Source organism: Anabrus simplex, chromosome 1 (assembly GCF_040414725.1).
Source record: "Anabrus simplex isolate iqAnaSimp1 chromosome 1, ASM4041472v1, whole genome shotgun sequence".
Lineage (NCBI taxonomy): Eukaryota > Metazoa > Arthropoda > Insecta > Orthoptera > Tettigoniidae > Anabrus > Anabrus simplex.
Window position 1 is genome coordinate 953,871,158 of NC_090265.1, and position 23,040 is coordinate 953,894,197.

The window sequence follows — 23,040 nt, forward strand, 5'->3', positions numbered from 1 at the left end:
TTTTTTACAAAAGCTTAATGACACTAACTAGCTACATACCTTGAACGCCTCACGAAACTTGTGTGACATAATGTGGTACAAGACTGGGTTGACAGTAGTTGACAAGTAGTAGAGCACTCCGGACACGTAGGTGAGGACGTGGTAGAGAGTGTCCACCACAGGGCTAGGCTTATTCGACTCGGACTGATCAAGGTAGATTGCTAGAAGGCGCTGAGCGTGGAACGGTGCCCAACAGATGAAGAAAGCGACCACTACAGCCACTGAAAACAGACACAAACACAGACCAACAATTTCAATATTTTTTTGTTTATTTTTTACATTCGTAACTAGAAGTCAGAATAGGCATTGTTCATACAACAGGTAGTGATAAATGTGATCGCTTTAGCCCTAATGCACAGCATTGCATACCTGCAAAGTAGAATTTACTTGTTTGTTTTTACGAGTTCAAGTGTGCAATTAGTTCTACCTTGCAGACCAAATCGCTAGGTGTCGCTAATTGTAATAAAGAAAGTGAAAAATCTTTTATTTTAGAATTTTTCTTGCTAAACAGCTGGAGTGGTGTAAACTTTAAACAACTAATGTAAAACAATCAAAATGTTGTTTACCTCAGAGAATTCGTGAGCAAGGACATCCCCAAGACTGAAATGTGACAGTGGCTACAGTGAACGTACACCTTTACATGATAAATTTATTTTGACAGGCCAATAAAGAATATTTTTCTGATAATAATGTAATACTTTTGAAATTACATCTTCGGATCCGTAACGACGCAAATATTTTTAAAAAACTTAATAATTTGCATATATATATATTGTGTTATTGTTCCCCTGTTCGATAAAATAAAATGTTACCACTTAAATTAAATGACCTATAATGTTTAGACAGGCCATATAATTCAAGTGGTAACACTTTACTGTATTGAACAGGTGGAAAATACATATGTACATTCTTATAAATGTATGTTAAAAATTCTTCATTACATAGAAACACTTCCTCGATTTAGAGGTTGCCTGAAACAACGTATACTTAATACTGTGTAATGGAGAAAATAAATTAAAGTCTAATGAATGAAGTGATAAATTGCGCCTTTAAGGGTTAGATATACATTAGATAAATATTCTTTTCGTATACAGCCTGACACTGTAAAATGAGAATATCCGGTCACACACAGTGAACCAGCATTCGTTATAAGTAGGTCAGATAACTCGGTTTGATATGCCTGCCCTAGTCATATTGTTTTCACTACTCTTTTCAATGGTTTTATGAATATTTAATAAGAAGCGCGTTATGGTAGGCCGCAGTTCGTATTCAGAATTCATCCATTCTGACGGCATGATGCTCTGTGGTAAAAATTCGCTTTTTTATCATGCATTTCTTGATATAAAGCTTGGTATTGTCGTAGAATGCAATGGCATTTTTAATCGCAGTGTTTCTATATAGAACGGCTGTCTTGTGAGCTCATAGGTTAGTCTCGAAGGATCGTTTTCGGCAGGTAGAGAACTTTTTATCCCCCTGTGGGCGGGGGCGCTAGAATAACACCCACGGTATCCCCTGCCTGTCGTAAGAGGCTACTAAAAGGGGCCCCAGGGGCTCTGAACTTTGGAGCGTGGGTTGGAGACCACGGGGCCCTTAGCTGAGTCCTAGCATTGCTTCCACTTACTTGTGACAGGCTCCTCACTTTCATCTATCCTATCCGACCTCTCTTGGTCAACTCTTGTTCTTTTCCGACCCTGACGCTATTAGTTTTGCGAGGGCTAGGGAGTCTTTCATTTTCACGCCCTTCGTGGCCCTTGTCTTTCTTTGACCGATATCTTCATTTCTCGAAGTGTCGGATCCCTTCAATTTTTCCCTCTGATTAGTGTTATATAGAGAATGGTTGTCTAGTTGTACTTCCTCTTAAAACAATAATCACCCCCACCAGATAACTTTTTAAGATACATGGCCTTCATTCTTTCTAGTGTACCTAGGTTATCTTTCGATAGGTGTTCCCAGATAATGTCTAAGTCGTATGTCATGATGGGGTCTGTTTGTACGTATATATTTTTTTCTTTTAGCTGCACGTAAGTTATTAGGAACGCTCTGCCATCTGTTGAATGTATTTGAAATCTGGGAAAGGTTAGAGAATCAGAGTATCTAGCAGGGAATAGTTTTCTTCCGTGATAAGAGGAAGTGTATTACTATCTGACTTGACAGGTAGTAATCAAACATGGCTGCATGCAATGACATTACTAAGATTGAAAATCATAAATATCAGAATATTAACGAAAGTGTTAGTCGCTTAGCAACCTGCTAAGTACAGAATGTATAGCGGGTTAGGGTAGCCTGCTCCTGCAATTAACGGAGTGATCGTTGAATGTTTTGATTTTATGATTACTCAAAGTTGACTCAACTTAGAGACCTATTAGTGTCTCATGATTCAACGGTAGGTAATTCCGGAGGGAATAAAACAAAAATGAAGCAAATCGGTCCAATAGAACGGACGGACGGATTTTCCAAAGCTGTTTTTAGTAAACTCTTTTAATATATATATTATAATATGTGCAGTGATTGGTAGTTTGATGTGCTGTATGCAAAAGAAAAGGAGTGTATTTAGACAAACAGCCGGATCCTGAACCGGAGAAATGAACTAGATGCGACTAAAATCCTCAGTAGCGAGCGAGTTAGCGCGCAGCTGTGGGCTTGCATTCGGGAGATAGTGGATCCGAACCCTACCGTTTTCCGTGGTTTCACATGTTTACACCAGGCAAATCCTGGGACTGTACCTTAATAAAGGTCACGGCCGCTTCCTTCCCACTCTTAGCCCTTTCCTCTCCCATCGTCACCACAAGACCTACCTCTGTCGGTGCGACGTAAAGCCAATTGTAAAAAATGAAAATCCTCAGCCTTGCCAGGAGTGGATCCCGGGTCCTGGGATGATCACTCAGGGAAGGAGCCCGACAGGAGTGAAGTAAACTCTTTATTTTGTATTAATTCAGGCTAGGAGGAACATATATATATAATACTCAGGAACATGTGGAACGTACGTAACAGGATATAATACTTACGTAAGTGATGGCCCATAAAGAGACATTTATAGTACACTTGAGCTGGCTAAAATTAGGTCTTAAAGCTCACGTTATGTTTTGTGCAAGAAAACTGCAGTAATTAAGCTCAACAGTTTATTTTCTCCACAATCTCACAGAGCTGAAGTTGTTAAACCTCATTTACATACAGTATGTTGTTTTTTTGACCTACAGACCTCAGTTCTTAAATAAATTAACGGTTTCAGAACTGTCCCCTTTTCCTGTAGTTCAGATTATTATGGATCCCTACACGACTTCTGCTACGGTTCTGGCAACTGTTGGGAGCATCACCAAACCAAAAGCAAACCACATGGCCCAACAGCCCCGAAGAGCCATGGCCTGCGAAGCGACCGCTGATCAGCCCGAAGGCCTGGAGATTACGAAGTGTCGTGTCGCCGGCACGACGAATCCTCTCGGCCGTTATTCTTGGCTTTCTAGACCAGAGCCGCTACTTCACGGTCAGATAGCTACTCATTTGTAATCACGTAGGCTGAGTGGACCTATAACTAGCCCTCAGATAGAGGTCAATATCCCTGACCTGGCTGGGAATCGAACCTGGGGCCTACGGGTACCCTTACACCACGATTCTGGCTAAAAAGTGCCTGAGCGTAACAGAGTTTCCTCAAAATCTCTTCATAATAAATAAATAAATAAATAAATAAATAAATAAATAAATAAATAAATAAATAAATAAATAAATAAATAAATAAATAAATAAATAAATAAATAAATAAATAAATAAATAAATAAATAGGTCTAAATACAAAAATACTGCATTAATATTTACTGTTATAAGTTATGACATATGGCTGTTCAGAATTCATGTGCATTTTTGTTTATAAATTAAGGTGTATATTTAACATTACACATTTCTGAAAATACGCTTGTATTTCCTTACAAATGTACAAGCTGCATATACGATACATGCATAATATGGCGCCCAATGTTACTTAGGTCATTAGAGCTCTGTTTAAGGTGATCGTGATTATTACGTAAGCTTGTAAATAGGTAGCTATTTTCAAATTGTAATTGTGTTGTCAGTTTCTTTAATTTTACTAACTTGGAGGCTCAAATTGATGGGAATAACGTTTTTATTAATCAAAACGATGTTGATGGGTTTAGGTTTAGTTTTTACCACGAATTGCTCCAATTCAGGTACACAAGTTGTGTTGACGTCTAACGTTCACTCTATAGAAAGCTGAAGATGACTTTGAATGAAGTTGGAACTCGATTATCTGAAATGGAGTATTTCATGATAAAAATTACATATAAAATCCGTCATTATGAACGAAAACCACAGAATGTCTGCTACAACCATTAAATTCAAACGATGCTGTTTATCTGCCGTAGTGCTTCGTGGAGTTAGTGTAGCTTTATCTTGCTGAGCTTTTTCATGTGTATGTGGTTACAAGTATTCCACAACTTAGACATCTCAACTCTGATGACTAGAACAAGATTTAATTGAAGACCACTGTCCTAGAGACTGCTCGATTACACTAATTAACTTATGCTCAAAGCAAGACGAGAGAAGCCTACTTAGTATTCTTGACTGTTGCCAGACGTGCTTGACATCGCCGAACAGGTATTTTAAAATTAATAGACGTGCTCTTCTTCCTTCCAAGTATGCATAAAGTATAAGACAAAGTTAAAACTTAGACCTAAGTCTTTCCTAATTATCTTACATGGTTCACTGAAATGGGAACATCATGAGGTTAGTTGATATTCGAGATGCTTTGCTGATGCCAGAGAGTTCAATAAGGTAATTATTTAAACTTCTTTACTCCTTAAGGTACTAGTATACACTAAAAGTAATTTTGTAACTTTTGTCAGGCATTTTCAGTATTTTAAAGACGATTAGGTCTAGACAACGTAGAATGATTTACTGTTTGCGAAACATGAAGATTTAAGGGTTAATTAGTTATTACTAAACTCATGAAAAAACAATTAGTATTTGCTCGCCTTGATGAACCTAATCCTAACACCCTTTTAAATGAACATTAATTGACATATTGTTCCTTGGGGATATTCTTTTATGTGACTACTTCTGGTTTTAAGATATTTAATTTTACTGTGTTAGAAGAAATATGTGAGAGAGAAATATAAATATCAAAATTAATACAATATTTATTATGCATATAAACAAATAAAATTGTGCAATTTTATTATCAATTAAATAATTTTGAAGTTCTATTAATATTGCATACATACATACATACATACATACATACATACATACATACATACATACATACATACATACATACATACATACATACATACATACATACATACATACATACATACATACATACATACATACATACATACATACATACATCCTGCCATTAATGTTTTCACGGCCCGTACTTATAGACATGATACTGTATAGCTTTTGGGCTTATGCCGTGTCAAGAAAATAAGGTGAAATTCTTAACGTTTCGCAGAGAACTGTGCCTTGCGTCCTCAGAAGAAATCTCGACTGCCCACGAGAAAGGCTTCTTAAACAATGACACCTGGTTGCCAGCCATTAAGAATTTACGTAGGTGGTTCCCTTCCCGGTCCCTTCACTATTGTTATTTCGTCTCAGTGTTTTCCAAATTCGTACGTTCCTCGTCGCTAGGTGTTTCATTCCAGGCTTGTGTTTATATCATACACTTGTCAGTGTCATATGTTACACAAACACGTTATGTGAACTGCTTAGACTGATTGTGATGGTTCTGTCAGCTTCCGCTTCGATCGCTAGCGTTGTGTTACGTCCTGGGGGCCATCTGGTGGCAATTGAATGCACCAGTTCCACTTCTATTATAACGTCCAAATTCAAAGTGTCATTGTTTAAGAAGCCTTTCTCGTGGACAGTCGAGATTTCTTCTGAGGACGCAGAGCACATTTCTCTGCGAAACGTTAAGAATTTCACCTTATTTTCTTGACATAGCATAAGCACAAAAGCCTATACAGTATCATGTCTATACATACATCTTCATTATAGAATGTTATGTCTTCCAGCGTTCAGTCTGCGATCCTCCGTGAATTAACTAAACGCCTTCAAAATCCTCTATTTCCACCTAGCTCTGTGGTTGCGTTTAGTTCCATACTTCTTATCTGTAAATCATTAGAAACTGAGTCTATCGTCGTCTTGGTCTCCCTCTACTTCCCTTACCTCCACGACCGAGTCCATTATTCTCCTAGGCAACCTATCTGCCTCCATTCGCCTCGCATGGTGGTACTACCTGAACCTGTTTATACGTACCATTTCATTCATCGAGTTCATCCCTTACTTAGCCTTTATCTCCTCATTCTGAGTACCTTCATGCCATTGTTTCCACCTGCTTGTACCAACAATCATTCTCACACCTTTCATATCTGTTACTTTTAATTTATGAATAAGATATCATGAGCCACCCAGCTTTCATTCCCGAACAACACTGTTTGTCTGAAGGCAAATTGGTGTAAAGATCGTTTCTTCCGGGAGCTGATTTCTTTCTTACAGAATATTGCTGACCATAACTGGGAGTTCACTACGTTAGCTTTGCTGCATCTTAATTGAATCTCACTTATTATACAGTACTACCATCCTGGGAGGATACAGATCCTAAATCATGAAATAATCTACCCGTTCCAGTTTTGTATTCCCAACCTGACATTCTGACCTCTTAGTATTCTTCCCTACTGACGTCACTTTAATCATGGAAAGGTTTATTTACATATCATACTCATTGCACTTATTTTCATGTTCCAAGATTAAATTGCAGACTTTCAGCACAGTCTATCATTAAGACTAAGTCATTGGCATAGGCCAAGCTGCTTACGACATTTCCACCTAATTAAATCTCTCCCTGAAACTTTATACCTTTCAGTAGAAGATCCATGTAAACTTTAAACAACCTTTGTCTAACCCTTGTAAGTACCTTGAACGAAGAACTCATTCTACCATCAATTCTCACAGTAGCCCAACTACTGTCAATTTGTACTGCATGCCTTTGATTGATATATCCTCATTCCCATAATCCCTCACTACTGATAACATATTTTCCCACGGTACTCTGCCTTATTCTTTCTTTAGATCTACGAAACATAAACATAACTGTTTATTCCTGTCGTAGTATTTTTAAATTACTTGGCGCATACCAAAAATTTGATCCTGAAAGCCTCTCTGTGGTCTGGAACCACACTGGTTTTCATCTAACTTACTCTAAACCTTTGATTCCAACCACCTTGCCAAAAATGCCAGTTAAAACCTTGCCTGGTATGTTGATCAATGAAATACCTCGGTACTTATAATCCTTCATGTTGCCTTGCTTATAGGTAGATGCAGTTACTCAGTGACGTGCATTGGGATGTAGCAAGGGAAACACTGCTTCAGTGCCCGATATTCCCTTGAAATTCGTCATTTTATATTAGTTATTTGTCATATTTCCTATTGTCTGAGCGCTCAGTTTTCGTCTCCTCCGCGAGTAGAAGCTCTGCTTCAGCTTGGGCTAGAGGTAACACAGAGAAGATATAGCGTGTACTCCTACAAGTCCTATACCCGCAAAGCATTGCCTGGTATTCAACAGTTCGAACTGAAGCATGCATCACCTCGTTTCCAAGACGTCCTAGTTCCTTTCGTCATAAAAAAGTAGCAGCAGACAGCAAGCACAGTCTGAGGGCGAGAACCCGAGAACAACACTGACTAGGGGGTGAGGAAACTTTCACTTCGAACCACATGAATAGGCCGCACCCCGTGACCCAACCACGGAGCGGACAACTACTGTAGTAGCAAGTTTATTCTGTGAGTGAGTGAACAGTAGTGATACAGTATCTGAAGCGTACAGTATTCATTTTGAATTTGTGAGCGTGTGTTATGTAAATCAATGGCCAATAGTAAGTGTTTGATTCAGGACCTAATAGCCCGACCATTTTCAACACGCTCATTCTCAGAAATAAAGTGAAATTATAAAAAAATGGTAGACCAACACGGAACTCCCCAATAATTGAGAAGTATAAAACATTCACGCGCCATCTTCCCGTAAATTCGTATGAGAAGCATGATTTGCTAGTTGGTAGTACATAATTAAATGCTGTTTTCTGGTGGAATTGTCTATTATTTGCAGCCGATAAGAACACAAGCTGGACAAATACTGGTTTCACGCATTTAGACAATTTAAAAAAATCTATAACAGGTCATAAAACGACAGTGGGACACTTAAGGGCATCCGTATCTCCAGCGACATTCGGAGAACTCCGAATAGAAACTGCATTAGATACGCTACTGGTTTCAGAAGACAATCGAAGGGTTATACAAAATCTCATCTTATTATTGCTGTCTGTTTTCTAGGGAAATAAGAGTCATCCTTTAGAGGTCACGATGAATCAGAATCATCATATAAATCGCGGCAACTACGTAGATTTACTTAAGTACACGGCAGAATATGACCCGTTGTTGGCAAACCATTTAGAAACAGCGTTAGTGTACAAACGAATTCCCAACAGAACTCAAAATGAACTGATTGACGCCATTGCATCTTCTTTGTTAGAATAAATTAAGTATGAACTAAAATCGGCAAATTTTGTAGCTGTGTTAGTAGACGAAACGACAGATGTTTCAAACAAGGCTCAAATGTCTCTTGTAATGAGATATTTGTATGAGGGTGAAGTAAAGGAACGATTCACAGGCTTCAATGATTTAAGCTTTGATCGCAGAGCTCCAGCAATAGCCGAGATCATTAAACTATCCTTAACGGATTTCTAAATGAATCACAAATTAGTTGCTCAGTCCGCCATGGCGTAATGTTTAAATGGGGTACACGCACTGATAAGAGAAACTCATCCCGATGCTTTATTGTTGCTTTATTCATTGTTATGCCCATGTTCTGTACTTGGTATGTCACAAAGTGTCCGTGTGATACCTGAATGTAAGGTACTTTTTAGTGCATTGAGTGGACTTGCTTCGTCTTTACGAGATCTCCAAAATGAGCAAAATTTCTCGATGAGTTTTTGAAGTGTAGGCTTCCAAGAGTTTCACCCACAAGGTGGAATTATTCTTCTAAACTCGTAAATACAGTGTCGAGGTACAAATATTAACTGTGTGATGTGCTCATTGCCATGCTAAATAATCCACAGAAGTATAACCTGATATTCTTGTGCCCGTAGCCGGTTTTCTCTCTTAATTAGAAGATTTTACTTTCTGTTTCTTAATATCTTCGACAAAATTTTTACTTTCACAGATTTCTTTCAGCATTCTTCAAAAACAGTCATTTGACAGTGTACTATAGGCAGAAAATCGCTGAAACTCATCACATTGCGAATCGTACCAACAAACTGTTTCTGATGTAGGAGATCCTTCTAAAAGAAGAAATATAAATTTCAGGCGGATCTTCTTCGAAATTTTTGAAAATATTGGTCATCATATTCAAACCCGATTCCAAGGTCATTATAATTTGCACTTTATAGACATTCTTTCCAAAGAAATTTTAGGACTACAGTAAAATGTTTCCTGAAAATGAATTTACAAGTCTGCTGAAATCATATGGCAAGCAATTTTATAGCATCCGGCTGAAAAATGAATTAATCGTGCTATATGACAGCAGTGAATTTCACCAAAACAAGGACTTTTTTTAATTGGCTAAGTTGATAAATAGCTTTCCTGCTTTGTGGTCAAGTTTCCCCCAAACCACCCTTCTTGTGCAATTAATATGCACAATTCCCGTGTCTAGAGCGACAGTGGAGCGATTCCTTTTTGCTATTAAAAGAATAACATTTTATTCAAGGAATACGACGGGGGAAAGAAGATTAACCTACCTAGCACTAATGTCAATCGAATCTTGACTGTTGGTGAAAATCGGACAATGTGGAAATTTCTTTGACAGAACTGTCAGCTTTTATGCCGGCAACTTCGTTAACGTTAGATGAGTTCACTTTTTTATTTATTTTTAGAAGATGATTTAAACTTAAAAAAAAAGCGTGGATGTAAATAATTTCATGTGGCTAATCCAGGGTGGTACAGTTTTTATAAGGTAGACCCTCGAAGAGTGTGGGCTGCATCTTTTAGTGAATATTCTGTCTGTAACTGTGATGGAAGGAAGTGTTTAGTGCTGTGTGTGACTTGTAGATAGGAGAAAAGATTTTCATGACGTCACAAACAAGTCCCCGAACGATGGGAATCAACCATTGAAGGGAAAATTCCATGGTCCGGCGGGAATCCAACCCAGGTCCCTTCACTCAGAAGGCTAACACACTAACTGCTCGGCCATTGCGCCGGACATCATAGAGGTGAACATATTGTGATTAAATGTCATCTATATATTGGATATCAACCGGAAATAGGATATACCACACTCACAGTAACCTTCTGTGAGTACAAGGGCCATGCTATCATCTCAGTTGGAAGATTTTTAAGCAAAAGCTGTTAAAAAAAGGATTCACAGGAAAATAGTTTTATCGCTCGCCGTAGTTTTATAGTAGGCAGTTTATGTCTTAACTTATTCTTTCATCACATTTTAAACAGATATATCCTAAAATTGTGGCATTGCACTGCATGGACGTGTCTTAACACATTGTTTTATTATATTAAAATTAATCACAATTGTTATTATAATAATTATTATACTATGCGTGCAGTACTGAATTGTACTGTTGTGAATACGACTTCAAAATATTTATTTTTAATGATTATTATTATCATTATTATTATAGTGGGTTGGGTTGTAACGGTTCAAATCCCGTTACAAGATGATATCTGTATTTTTTATTATTTTATCTGTATTATTATTATTATTATTATTATTATTATTATTATTATTATTATTATTATTATTATTATGTCCGTATTATTATGTTATCTGTGATATTGTTACTATTATTGTAATTATCCGTTTTATTCAATTCGATTTTGCAATTGCCTGTTGCTTGCAAGATTGTACTTAGATGTATGCATATATACGTATGTGTAGAATAACACTCAATACCTGTACAGTGAGAATTGTTGTATATATCAGAGATTGGAAGTGACGTTGTTATATTGCTATACCACTGGCGATTCTGCCAAGTCATCGCTACTTCATGGCTACGGCATCGTATTTATTTAGATATGCGCTCAGAGAGTCAGCCGCCCCCGGCTATTTCACCACTGGATGTAATATCTGTCGCGTAGGTGGGAGTATGTCATTGTTATTTCTGGAGATTACGTAGCTGTGTCAACCAACGTCTATATAAGGTGGGTGCATATTGTAGCGTCAGTCATTAGTTATACGGATGCAGTACAGTGAAGAAGTCTACTAGATCAAGAGGCCTTAGTTGGTCAGTCCACGAGTGTGAACGAGAGATGGTGAAGACTCAGTGAGCCATTAATTATTGGTCATTGAGAGAGTGAGACCAAATGGTTGGTCCGTCACTTAGTGGAAGACACGGACGCAAGGGCTTACCATGAAGTCAGAGAGGGCAACCCTGGACCTGCCAAGAGGTAATACCATATTGACTTACCAAGAAGTCAGATGATATGGAGAAGAAGCAGTCACAAGGATGTATCACCACATTAGGCGTGACACATCTACAGTAAACACCAGATCAAAGGAATACGTCGTAATTACACTAAAAGTGTTGAAGGTACAGTCAAGTGAATCAGTGAGGGAAATATTTCGTATAAATTGTTAAATGTCCGGTCAAGAAGAATTCAAATTCATGCCTAGTTTCTTTCAGTTGCAATGTTATAATTTCATATTCTCATCTGTTTTATCGCAACAAGACTCACTATTTTTTGATATATTATTTAAAGAATATATATTGTTCTATCAAACGAATTTATAGTTTCATTTCATTGACAGTAAAATATCTTAACCTCAAAATTAATGGGGAAACCGAACGCCAATCTCCTTTTCCCAGAACTTATATGGTATGTTGTCAAAAGTAAGCTTATTACCCCACACCCTAGAGATAGTCAAGAGTCTCATTCTATTATTGCTGTACTGAGTGACAGCTGGCGCCCTTCAAATAACGTATGTGTAAGTAAGCAGGTAACAAGTGTGAGTACAAGGTTCGACGAGTGTGTATTTTATTTAATGAATGTTAATTTTTATAATTTCCATTTTAAATGCAGATATTCAGATTTTACAAGTTAAATGCAAATTTTTATGTTTGTAAAATTAGTCAGACAGTTAGGAAACTCACAGGGTATCCAATTAGTTGTTTTTTAACGCTATTTATTAGGGGCGTCGACCCAAGAAGATCTTTTGACCCTACTTTGCACCATATATGTTCCGAATCTGCGTGTACTTGGAAATGGCGGAAGTGTAAAGTGTTGAATGTGAGGAAAGGAACTTTAAGGACGACACAAACACCCAGTCCTCAGGCCAGGGATATTAATAATTTACAATTAAAAACCACTGACCCGGCGGGTAATCGAACCCGGGGCCGCCGGCTGATCCAATTAGTACAGTGATTCACTAGTATCGAGCGTCACCGAAATCCACTGAAATTACTGCTTTCATCCAGTCAGAAAGTACTTTACTAACATTTAAGGCTAAGCCATTTCATCCCTACCTTCCTACTATATTTCACCATTTCGGTCAATTTTAGTCTATTCGAAATAATTTACGACAATGGAGTTTTTTAACCACACATTCCACTTCCTCAAGTGCCGAACAAGTGGCTGCTCGGTTTGCGTCACGTAGCTATAAGCTTGCATTCGGGAGATAGTGGGTTCGAATACCACTGTTGACAGCCCTAAAGATGGTTTCCCGTGGTTTTTCATTTTCACACCATGAAAATTCCGGAGCTGTACCTTAATCAAGGCCAAGATCTATTCCTTTCCACTCCTAGTCCTTTCTCCTTCCATCGTCGCCATACGATATATCTGTATATCTGTGACGTAAGGCAAGGGGTGAAAACAAAACAAAAAACATCTCCTCAAGCGTTTCCTAAAAATCATTGTCCTCCTCCCTATGAGCTCCGTTGTTCGCAACGTCAACAGAAAGGATTTCCTTTTACTTTCATAATATTTTTCAAAACATTCCTTCCACCTGTCCAGTGATTCCCTGTGATCTTCTATAAATTCACCTGATTGATCCAAAAAACTATTAATATACGATATTTCTAAGATTCTGGATTCTAAAATTCCAGAAAGGTTTACCCTGCCGCTTGACTACTGTAAGTCTTTCCGGTTTGTTACCGAAATCTTCCCATTACTTCTTCTTGGATTCAAGAATCATTTGTTTCGCTCTGTTTCTTTCATCTGCATACAATTCTCTGTCTGCATCAATACTTGCTTGGAGCCATTTCTGATACACCCTGTGTTTACGTTTAGAAGCTGCCCAAACTTTACCATTTCACCTAGATGTTCGCTGTTATCGATCATTACACACAGTTGTTTCTAGGGAATCCCTTCCTGTTCCTATTAAAGCATCCCTGTGTACCACCCATTCTCTATCTTTATCCTAAACCTGCTTACTGTCTGTTATTTGGCACTTTTCACTAATCATATCCATGTTATTGTGTCTACTTTCCTCGTCCCGGAGGTTATTTACACTCTTTCGTCTGCAGACATATTTCACTTTATCATATTAGGACTAAAGATACTTAACTACAAGTTCAGAAAATTAGCCGTATCATATAAAAATGCCGGATATACTCACACATACCAGCCAGATTACCTGAATGGGAGGTTGGTTATGATGTAATCTATTATGGATCTCGTGCCCCTTCCCTGCCGTGTGCAGCGGAGAATAATCTGATGCTTGAAGAATATATTCCTAACGGTTCATCCCATATTAGTACAGAAGCATAGTAAAGGCTTCCCATTCCTAGTAGCTTCCATTCCTTCTACACATGAATCCATCACCTTCTCATTTCCTCTACTTATGTTTTCAACTCTCGCATTGAATCGGCCATTAAAACTATCTTATCTTTGCTGTTGACCCTAACTATGATGTTACAGAGCGTTTAATAAATATTATCAATCCTCATTTGCATCCTCACCCCTGACGGTATGGGGTGGATTAGGTTATCGAGGAAAAGCAAATCGTTCTTTTCCCTCAGGCTGTACGAAATCCACAAACTATTCGTATCAGCAACTGGAGAGGAGATTGGTACGAGTCCCGGGTATTCCAACAAGGCAGTGAACCAATCCATCGAGCTAAATTCACCAAGTAGTGGTTTCATCACAAGCGTGTTAATGTAATTTTGTCCCGCGTCATTTTCCCAGACCTTAACCCTACGGTCCTTCGCAGGACTGTGTTGAAGGAGGTAAGCAGTGTGCTAATGTCAAGGAACTGAAGGTATCTTCATTTCTGTATGGAAGAAGATTATTATCTCTGTTATAGAACATTATGGAGAGTACAACTGGCCGTACATTTAAGGTAGCTGTGAAAAAATGTTGAATTTGCACTTATGAGCATTTGAATTGACGGCAACGATGCGGCCTGGCATGGACTATACAAGTTACCAGAAGCGCTGGGGAGACATACTAATCCATGGCCACTGCACAGCCTCCCATAATTCAAGAAGAATGGTATGAAAAGTGTCCAGGGCACGCACATCCATCTCGAAAGCATCCCAGATGTGCTTAATGGAATTGGAATTGAAGTGCTCATGAAACCAGTCAGTCACAGTTCGGGAGCGATGGGCTGGGACATGGGTTTGCTGTACGGACAAGTCACCTACAGGGTGCTGAAGGCAATCACAGGTTTGGACATGATCTGTCAGCAGGTTCCCGTAATGTTTGACGGCGAGGTACGTAGTCAGATGATTTCATCCCTCGTCAGACGGTTGAGGCGCTGGCCTTCTGACCCCAACTTGGCAGATTCGGTCCTGGTTCAGTCCGATGGTATTTGAAGGTGCTCAGATACGTCAGCCTTGTGTCGGTAGATTTTCCGGCACGTAAAAGAATTCCTGAAGGGCACAATTCTGCTATCTCGACGTCTCCGAAAACCGTCAAAAGTAGTTAGTGGAACGTAAAAAAGTAACAATTTTATCATCATCCACCACTACCACCACATGCCTGAACTGTACCCTGCTGGCAAGAATAATTTTTTACCTCGTGTGGATGACGATGCGCTCGTACCCGGCTATCGATATGTGCCAACTGGTACCTCGACTCTTCTGTCCAGGCGACCATTTTCCATATTTCGAGCGTCCAATGGCGGTGTTCCTTTCCCCATGTGAGTCGTAGTACCTTGTGTCGGGTGTTGAGCAGAAGTATCCTAGTTATTCTGTACCCCATGGCGATGAGATGATTCAGGATGATATGGCACCTCACACGTTGTTCACAGTTGAACGGACGAGTGATCTGCTGGACTGTGGCCCGTCTAGTCGCTCTTACAATCCGAGCTAGCGGACGGCGACCCCTGTCATCAACGCACGACAGCTTGCCCTGGAAGCGGTGGTTTTGCCAGAATCCACGTACTCACGGTACACTCTTGATACGGTGATCCTTGGAAAGTCCAATGGCTGCACGACTTCAGAAATAAGTGTGACGCCGACAATCAGGCCGCAATCGAATGCGCTGAGGTCTCGTGTCTTACCCGTCCTATAGACAGGTGTTACTCATACGGCCCGTACGAGGTCTCACGTCCTCGCTGTTGCAGGCCATGCCCTTCTATTACGTTCGCCGAGTCGAACTCAGCGCCTTTTCTCCACTACGGCAGGTATCTGTAATTCAATTGCCCATGACTGAGTGACCTTATCATTTTGTTTTCAGATTTATGCTAAAAGGTTATTCTACATTATTTAAGTGTCTTCTTAGGATTATAAACCTTTGTTACGAGGAAATTTACATATATTTTGTTTGTGGTTTCTTTTAATGAAAACATTGTCGTTAAATTATCTTATCATTTTTCAACACGTTGGTACCTTAAGATAATGTGAGAGCTTAGTGCTTCGACAGTTCATACATTAGCTTTCTGTTAGAGAGGAGCAAATTCTTATTCCCGATAGAGGCATGGTTTTTTCCCCCTATTACTTGGTTCAGTCAACTGTAAATATATACCCTGTAGGGATTTTCTTCATCCGATGAATTCCTCAGCGGTTAATAGCCGTTCAACACACTCGTTTGTTGCACGAAAACCCTCTGCGCGAGGGAGAGAAAATACATTCATGATATCCGCTACTAGCGGTAAGAGACGAGTAAATGGTCCAACCTCTCCCTCAGGAGTTCTCAAACGGTGACCACGGGACCGCTAACCGACGATTGCATTTAGTTGTACTAGGCTCCTCACTTTCTTCTTTCTTTCCAACCTCCTTTGGTTCTCTTTTGTCGTCGACAGTATTCGGACTAAGAGACGGAAGGAGTATTTCATTATCGTTATCCGCAAAAGAGAACGGAAAGGCCACAATTATTCGGCGGTAATATCCTGGTAGACAGCAGATGTATATCAGTCGGAGCTTTCGTTTGTAGAAGTTTCTCTGTACACGTTAAATGCTCGTCTAAGCCTTCTTGATATGACTTGCAAGAGATATTTCCATTTAATTAGATGAAACATGCCTTTGTTTTGTACGAGTATTTATTTACCGTCATGTTCCTTTGTGTGTTAGACCGCGGGCTATTTTTGCGTGCCGTCACTCTAAGAAACCCCTGTGGGTGTCGGTCTGACACATTGCGCGGGGTGCATCCATCTTCTGCTGTATATCTTAAGAGAGCAAAGCCATATATAAATCTGAATCATTTTCATCTCTTTATACACATATAGGGGAAGTATAATTGGAGAACGAATGACTTCGTTTCAATATGACTTTTAATAAAATACTGTTACGTGTTTAACACTGTTTTGGAGTGCCAATGACCTACGCGTGTTAATGTGTCTACCTAATACGACAGAACAGTGTATAAATCACAATGCTTCGATTAATTCTGTCACCTCAAAAGCAATGCAAATGCATCTTGGAGGAGTGCAAGGTGAAGGCTACCACTCACTACCTGTAACCTCGGTAGGCTTACTTAGCGGGACAGATGGTTAGCTCTACGACCGGCCAGCTTTTATTCCCAGAAATTAACCTAGCACTCATTTTGGGTGTAGGATGTATAAATCCCGTGGGACAAAATACCGGCATCTCGGCGTCTCCGAAAACCGCAAAAATAGTTAGTTGGACGTAAAGCAAATAACAATGAATTATTTTTTTCGCTAAAAGTTTCCTCTTGTTCTTCTTCTCCTTCTTGTACCATATCCTCGCACAAAGACATGAATTCATTTCCTCGTTTGAACTAGGTGTGTATTGAATAAATGCCAATTCTATTATTTCGTTTAACAGAGACACCGAGGTGCCGGAATTTTGACTCGCAGGAATTTTTTCACGTGCCAGTAAATCTAACAATATAAAGCTATTGCTTTTTTTTGCCGTTGGTTTTTACGTCACACCGACTCAGACAGGTCTTATGGTGATGACCGGAAAGGGCAGAGCATTAACTAGCGTGTGGAAATGGGAAACCACGGAAAACCATTTTCGGGATTGCCGACAGTGAGATGATGCGAGTTTCACCAATAGGACGAGTCCTCTCAGATTTAATTACTGCGTTGATGGGGTGAAAGTTTCTTATGGTGATCACTGTAAATACCTAGGTGTTAATATAAGGAAAGATCTTCATTGGGGTAATCACACAAATGGGATTGCAAATAAAAGGTACTGATCTCTGCTCATGATTATGGGGGTAGCAGACATTTGCACTCAAGTGGTTTAGGACAATGGACGCCATGTTAGAGGACACAAGGAGTAAAAATGACACTGAAATCAATCACTACTGATTTGCATTTAGGGCAGTCGCCCAGGTGACAGATTCCCTATCTATTTTTTATCCTTTTCTTAAATGTTTGCAAAGAAATTGGAAATTTATTGAACATCTCCCTTTGTAAGTTATTCCAATCCCTAACTCCCCTTTCTATAAACGAATATTTGCCCCAATTTGTCCTCTTGAATTCTAACTTTATCTTCATATTGTGATCTTTTGCTACTTTTAAAGACACCACTCAAAGTTATTCGTCTACTGATGTCCTCCCACGCCAGTTCTCCACTGACAGCTTGGAACATTTAAGGGTTGCAGTAAGGATGTAAAGAAAAGGGCATATAAATCTCTGGTAAGACCCCAACTAGAGTATGGTTTAGAGTCCTGCATTGTCGCGTTTCGCTCGAGAATGAGCAAGGGATCAGTTTGTTGGCTGGTACACCGCTAGATGGAAGGAGTGTGCGAGGATTTTTCACCCGCTAGCGAATTAGGAGCGAGTGACGTTCGTAACGAGCAAGGAACACTCGTGGTGATAGTTGCTCAGTCAACATGGAATGGGAAACTAAAGAGGTGGTGAAGGATAAACTCGGAAGTCAGGAATACAAATTAAGGAAGCCAGTAGGCTTCAAAAGTGATGTGTGGGAAAAGATTTCGATAACACTTAATCTTGATGGTAAGCAGGTAGACTATGTATCCGGTAAACAGTATTCTTCATTATCCTGGCCAGAGAGAAGGCGTAACCTTCTAGGTGGCCCGCCCCTGGGGAATGAAAACATCCCCCTTAGTCCTTAGTCTTCATTATGGACGTATAATGTTACAACACCACATCTGAGGTCACACGTTAGAGGGACGTAAATTCAGTAATATTACCATTGAGTTTACAAGTCTGTAAAGTACGTGTCGACAGAACACAGTGTACTGTACCACAAGCTGTTAAAAATTGCTTACGCAGAAATGTGTAAAAATGTGCACTTCTGATTGATGTCCTTTTAGTATCGTGTCGCGTGATGGCTTTCGTGAGATGTCCCAAGAACTAGTAAATATTGGTCCACAGTAGGGAGGAGTATATGCGGATGATATTCTACCCGTTCTAAAACCATCTCTCATAATAGAAACAAAGGCCGCTGAAATAAGTGCGAAGATGTTCATGAGGTTGATCCTAAATGAACAATGAAAAACCTTGTCTTAGTGACCGTTTTCCCAGCCAAGAGAATAAACTAGGGACAGTATCAGAGAGGAAATCAAAGACAATCTCATCTAACTGGGAATAGAGCCTAAACTTACACATCTGTTCCACGTCCGATCGAGGATCAAATATTTTCAAGGCCCTTGAATTTTACTTAGTGTAAGCATATTATTATTATTATTATTATTATTATTATTATTATTATTATTATTATTATTATTATTATTATTATTCTTATTTGAAATTTGTTTTACGTCGCACCGACACAGATAGGTTTTACGGCGACGATAGGAGACGAAAGGGTTAGGAGTGGGAAGGAAGCGGCCATGGCTTTAATTAAGTTAACAGTCCCAGAATTTGCCTTGTGTGAAAATGGGAAACCACGGAGAACCAGCCTCAGGGCTAACGACAGTGGGGTTTGAACCCACTATCCACCGAATACAAGCTCACAGCTGCGCGACCCCTAACCGCACGGCTAAATTGTCCGGTCAAATTATTTTTAAAAGTGCATTAATTCTTTATCAATGCTACTTTTTATCCTAGGGAATAATTTAATTTACGTTCGGTGTAGTGTACAAAAATAATAAAAACACTTTGGGTAACTTATATATATGTTTAAACAATTGCAATGCCAAACAGTATATAACAAAACTGAATTAACTGAACAGAAGGAACACAATTTACTATTTTATTTCGTTGTTCAGAGTTTTAATTCATATATATTTTATCCAGATGCATTGTTTAAAATTATAATTATTGTTGTTTACAAGATGAAAATTACCTATTTAATGTTCATTGATTCAGTATCTGTAATACGAAAATGGCACCGAGTATAAATTATCTATATAAATAAAGTTGTAGGGGTTCCGCTTGTAACTTTTTCGATGACTACTGATAAATAAATCATAATAAAAATATATAAATAAAATTACTCAAAAACTTAATAAAATTAATAAGCATAATTAACCGAAATGTCCGTAGTATGGGCGCCAGAGTTCACCAGAATGGATCCCTCGAATTTAGATAAGAGCATGATAGACTTTATATCCCAGGGCGTGTACATAATGCTGCGTACTGGTACATCTGCTGCAGGCCTTACCTAACCTCCTGAAAACGACTAATTAGATAGGAACTGCACCTAGGTTTATCAATAACACTGATTCTAAAATAGCTAACTATATTCTGAACAAATTCCGTGCATGAGCACCTCATCAACATACAACATTATACATATAATACACACATAAAATATTGCTGGAAGACTCCATATTTACAACAACAACAATAATGAAAACCGTGGGAAAACGAAAGCGAGAACTAAGCTACCATTTGTAGATGGTCCGATGAACAATGTACATGTATGAAGATAAACACCCTTCACTGTCTCTATATCAATTCGATTTACCGATTCACATAATCGGCAGTTATCACATCACACAGATACTGTACCTTGTACTACTGTGTTCACATATTTTAACACTTGTTGTAAAGATATATACACACGTCTGTCGATCCTCAACATATAAATTTATGGAAAGTCTGAGATAGCTTTCACCAACATATAATGCTAGGCCGCCACAAGTGCTACAATAGTTAATGCGTAAGCACTCTCCACAATCAGCCACTTTCCACAAACATAACAAGACTACGCTCCACGAACGTTTGAAGTCCAGTCCATTGCAGCCGTGTCACTCCAGTGCCGTGTATCAGCACCACTTCCTTCCCGTACAGTGCGTCAGTTGTAGTTGTAGTTATCTTCCTTCTCGTTCCTTTACAATCACCTCTACAATCACCCTTACAATGTCTCTTACCATGTCTCCCTGGTTGCTGCCGTATGATCAACCTTTATAGACATCAACATCCCCCTCCTCTCAGATGATACGTCTGGATTGGTGCTTGCCAGCCCATCATGGGTGGTCCTCTTCTCAAGCCCAAGCCCTGAACTACTTCTTCCTCCCAAGACAATAACAAACTCTCGGAAGTTTTACATGAATCACCAAACTTCCCTGGTACAACAACAAGCTCATCTCATCAGGCTGGGATATACACATGACTCATGAATTTTCCGACACAAGTACATCACAACAAGCACTGGGGCAGCCATATGACTCATTCAAATTACCAGAGTTATTAAAGCAATGTTTTCCCACTCATGCAAAACAAATTACTCATACCTACATATGTGGATATCTTCCAGCTTATAAATATAAATGACAAAACATACAAATGAAATACCGATAATAATAATAATAATAATAATAATAATAATAATAATAATAATAATAATAATAATAATAATAATAATAATAATAATAATAATAATAATAATAATAATAATAATAAATCGAATACTGACAATAATATCTCTACCTTCTACATATAATTCGGGGGTGTGATATATGTACTATCACATAACGCCCCCTTGGTGAATCGATGATATCATATATTATGATTCACCATAAAACAGAACTTCATACATAACCTTATAATGGCATAACTGAACACATAATTTACTGTAATAATGATATATACATTGCGTCTACTGCATTGTATTCGCACACACGAAATACAATTTGTCCAAACAATAATAATAATAATATGGCTATATACACACAACTCTGATTGTTTCATATACCATTGAACACAATCCCTTCTGGCTACTGTACACATAACTCATAATTGATAATATATACATCCAAGGTGCAGATCCTATCTCTTATATCTGCGAAGGCTATAGATATTAAATGTCCCAAGAACCTTATTTTCAGCGGTTAGGAGCCTATAAGCACACTTGCCTATACTACTGTCCACAGTATACGGACCCTGATATAAATGAAAAACTATACATAAACTTAACATTGGCATCGATAAGCGAGGAATGCGTACCGCAATAAAATCTAACTACGTCTAGAATACACTATCTCACACACAAACATTCATACCATCCAGTCACACAAGAATCATACAAACTTTCATTCGGAACATTCATAACCAAGAAATCCCTCTTTCTGAAATGCGCGGGAATCTCACTACGTTTACTCTTCCACAAAACCAAAATTAATGCAAGCAAACAAATCACATACTTTTTCACACATTCCACATCGATATCACTCAGCACGTCATTCACACAACTCTCAGAATTAAATAAAACATTACACACTCGCTTGGATAGACTTTCTTTCATCTCACGCACACTTCCATTCTCACACACGCTCACTCTATTACTGGAATTCTTACCATAATACACTTTGAATTTGCTATCATTACTACTTAATGACTCAACAATTAATCCATCTTCACCACCTTCCATATCAGCTCCTACTTGCACCACTTTCATGCCAACAACACTGCTACTTTCGACTTTCTTATCAGAAGTTTCATTAATCTCAAAGTCACCATTTTCACACATAATGGACCTAACTTTACTCTCCTCACATACACTTAAATCAACAAAAACATCCTCATGATGTATACTCCGTGAACACTTTTCACTCACAAAACAACCTTCATCAACTTCACAAAAAACTTCACTTTCAATTTCAGAAACTTCCACAAGATTATCGATCGCAACACCGCTATTACCATCACCACTAGTACAAAGTAAGACATCCGACACAGCTTCCTTACCTTCATCACGCCCCCTATTCTCAAAATCTCCCTGAACACAAAACACACGGTCATACAATAATTCCTCTTTCACGTCTACCTCGTAACTTACCTGTTTCGTCACGTGAATAGGAATTTCGGTATCGGACTGCCTATCTGACCCAACTAAGAAGTCCGATTCCGGTTTAAATTACTTGACGTGGACTGTTCACTATTATCATTTCTCGGCACTTGATCTGGAGGTCTTTGATCCGTACGCCCCCTACTTTCTGATTCCCCTTGATTAGGTCTTCTGCCAAAATATTCCTGGTGATTAACTCCCTGATTAGACTGTCTGTTTCCCCTTCCGGAATTAACACCCTGATTCTCTTGCCTAGAATGACTGAAATTCTGATTATTCCTATCTCCCGCTACCTGATTACCTTGTCTCCCATTATCCCCGTAATTTCTACCTTCACTTTGCCTAGTCCTCCCCTGCCCTTCCAAAGCATCAAACCTCTCTA

The 23,040-nt window shown here is 38.8% G+C and overlaps 1 protein-coding gene across 1 annotated transcript in view; it reads right to left on the minus strand.

Annotated features, from left to right (window-relative positions):
* LOC136857598 (pyrokinin-1 receptor-like) overlaps positions 1–23,040 on the minus strand; it is a 277,658-nt gene that overhangs the window by 29,205 nt on the left and 225,413 nt on the right. The window contains exon 2 of the mRNA XM_068225112.1: positions 40–260. Coding sequence (XP_068081213.1) covers positions 40–260 — 221 coding nt within the window. The remainder of the gene's footprint in view (positions 1–39; positions 261–23,040) is intronic.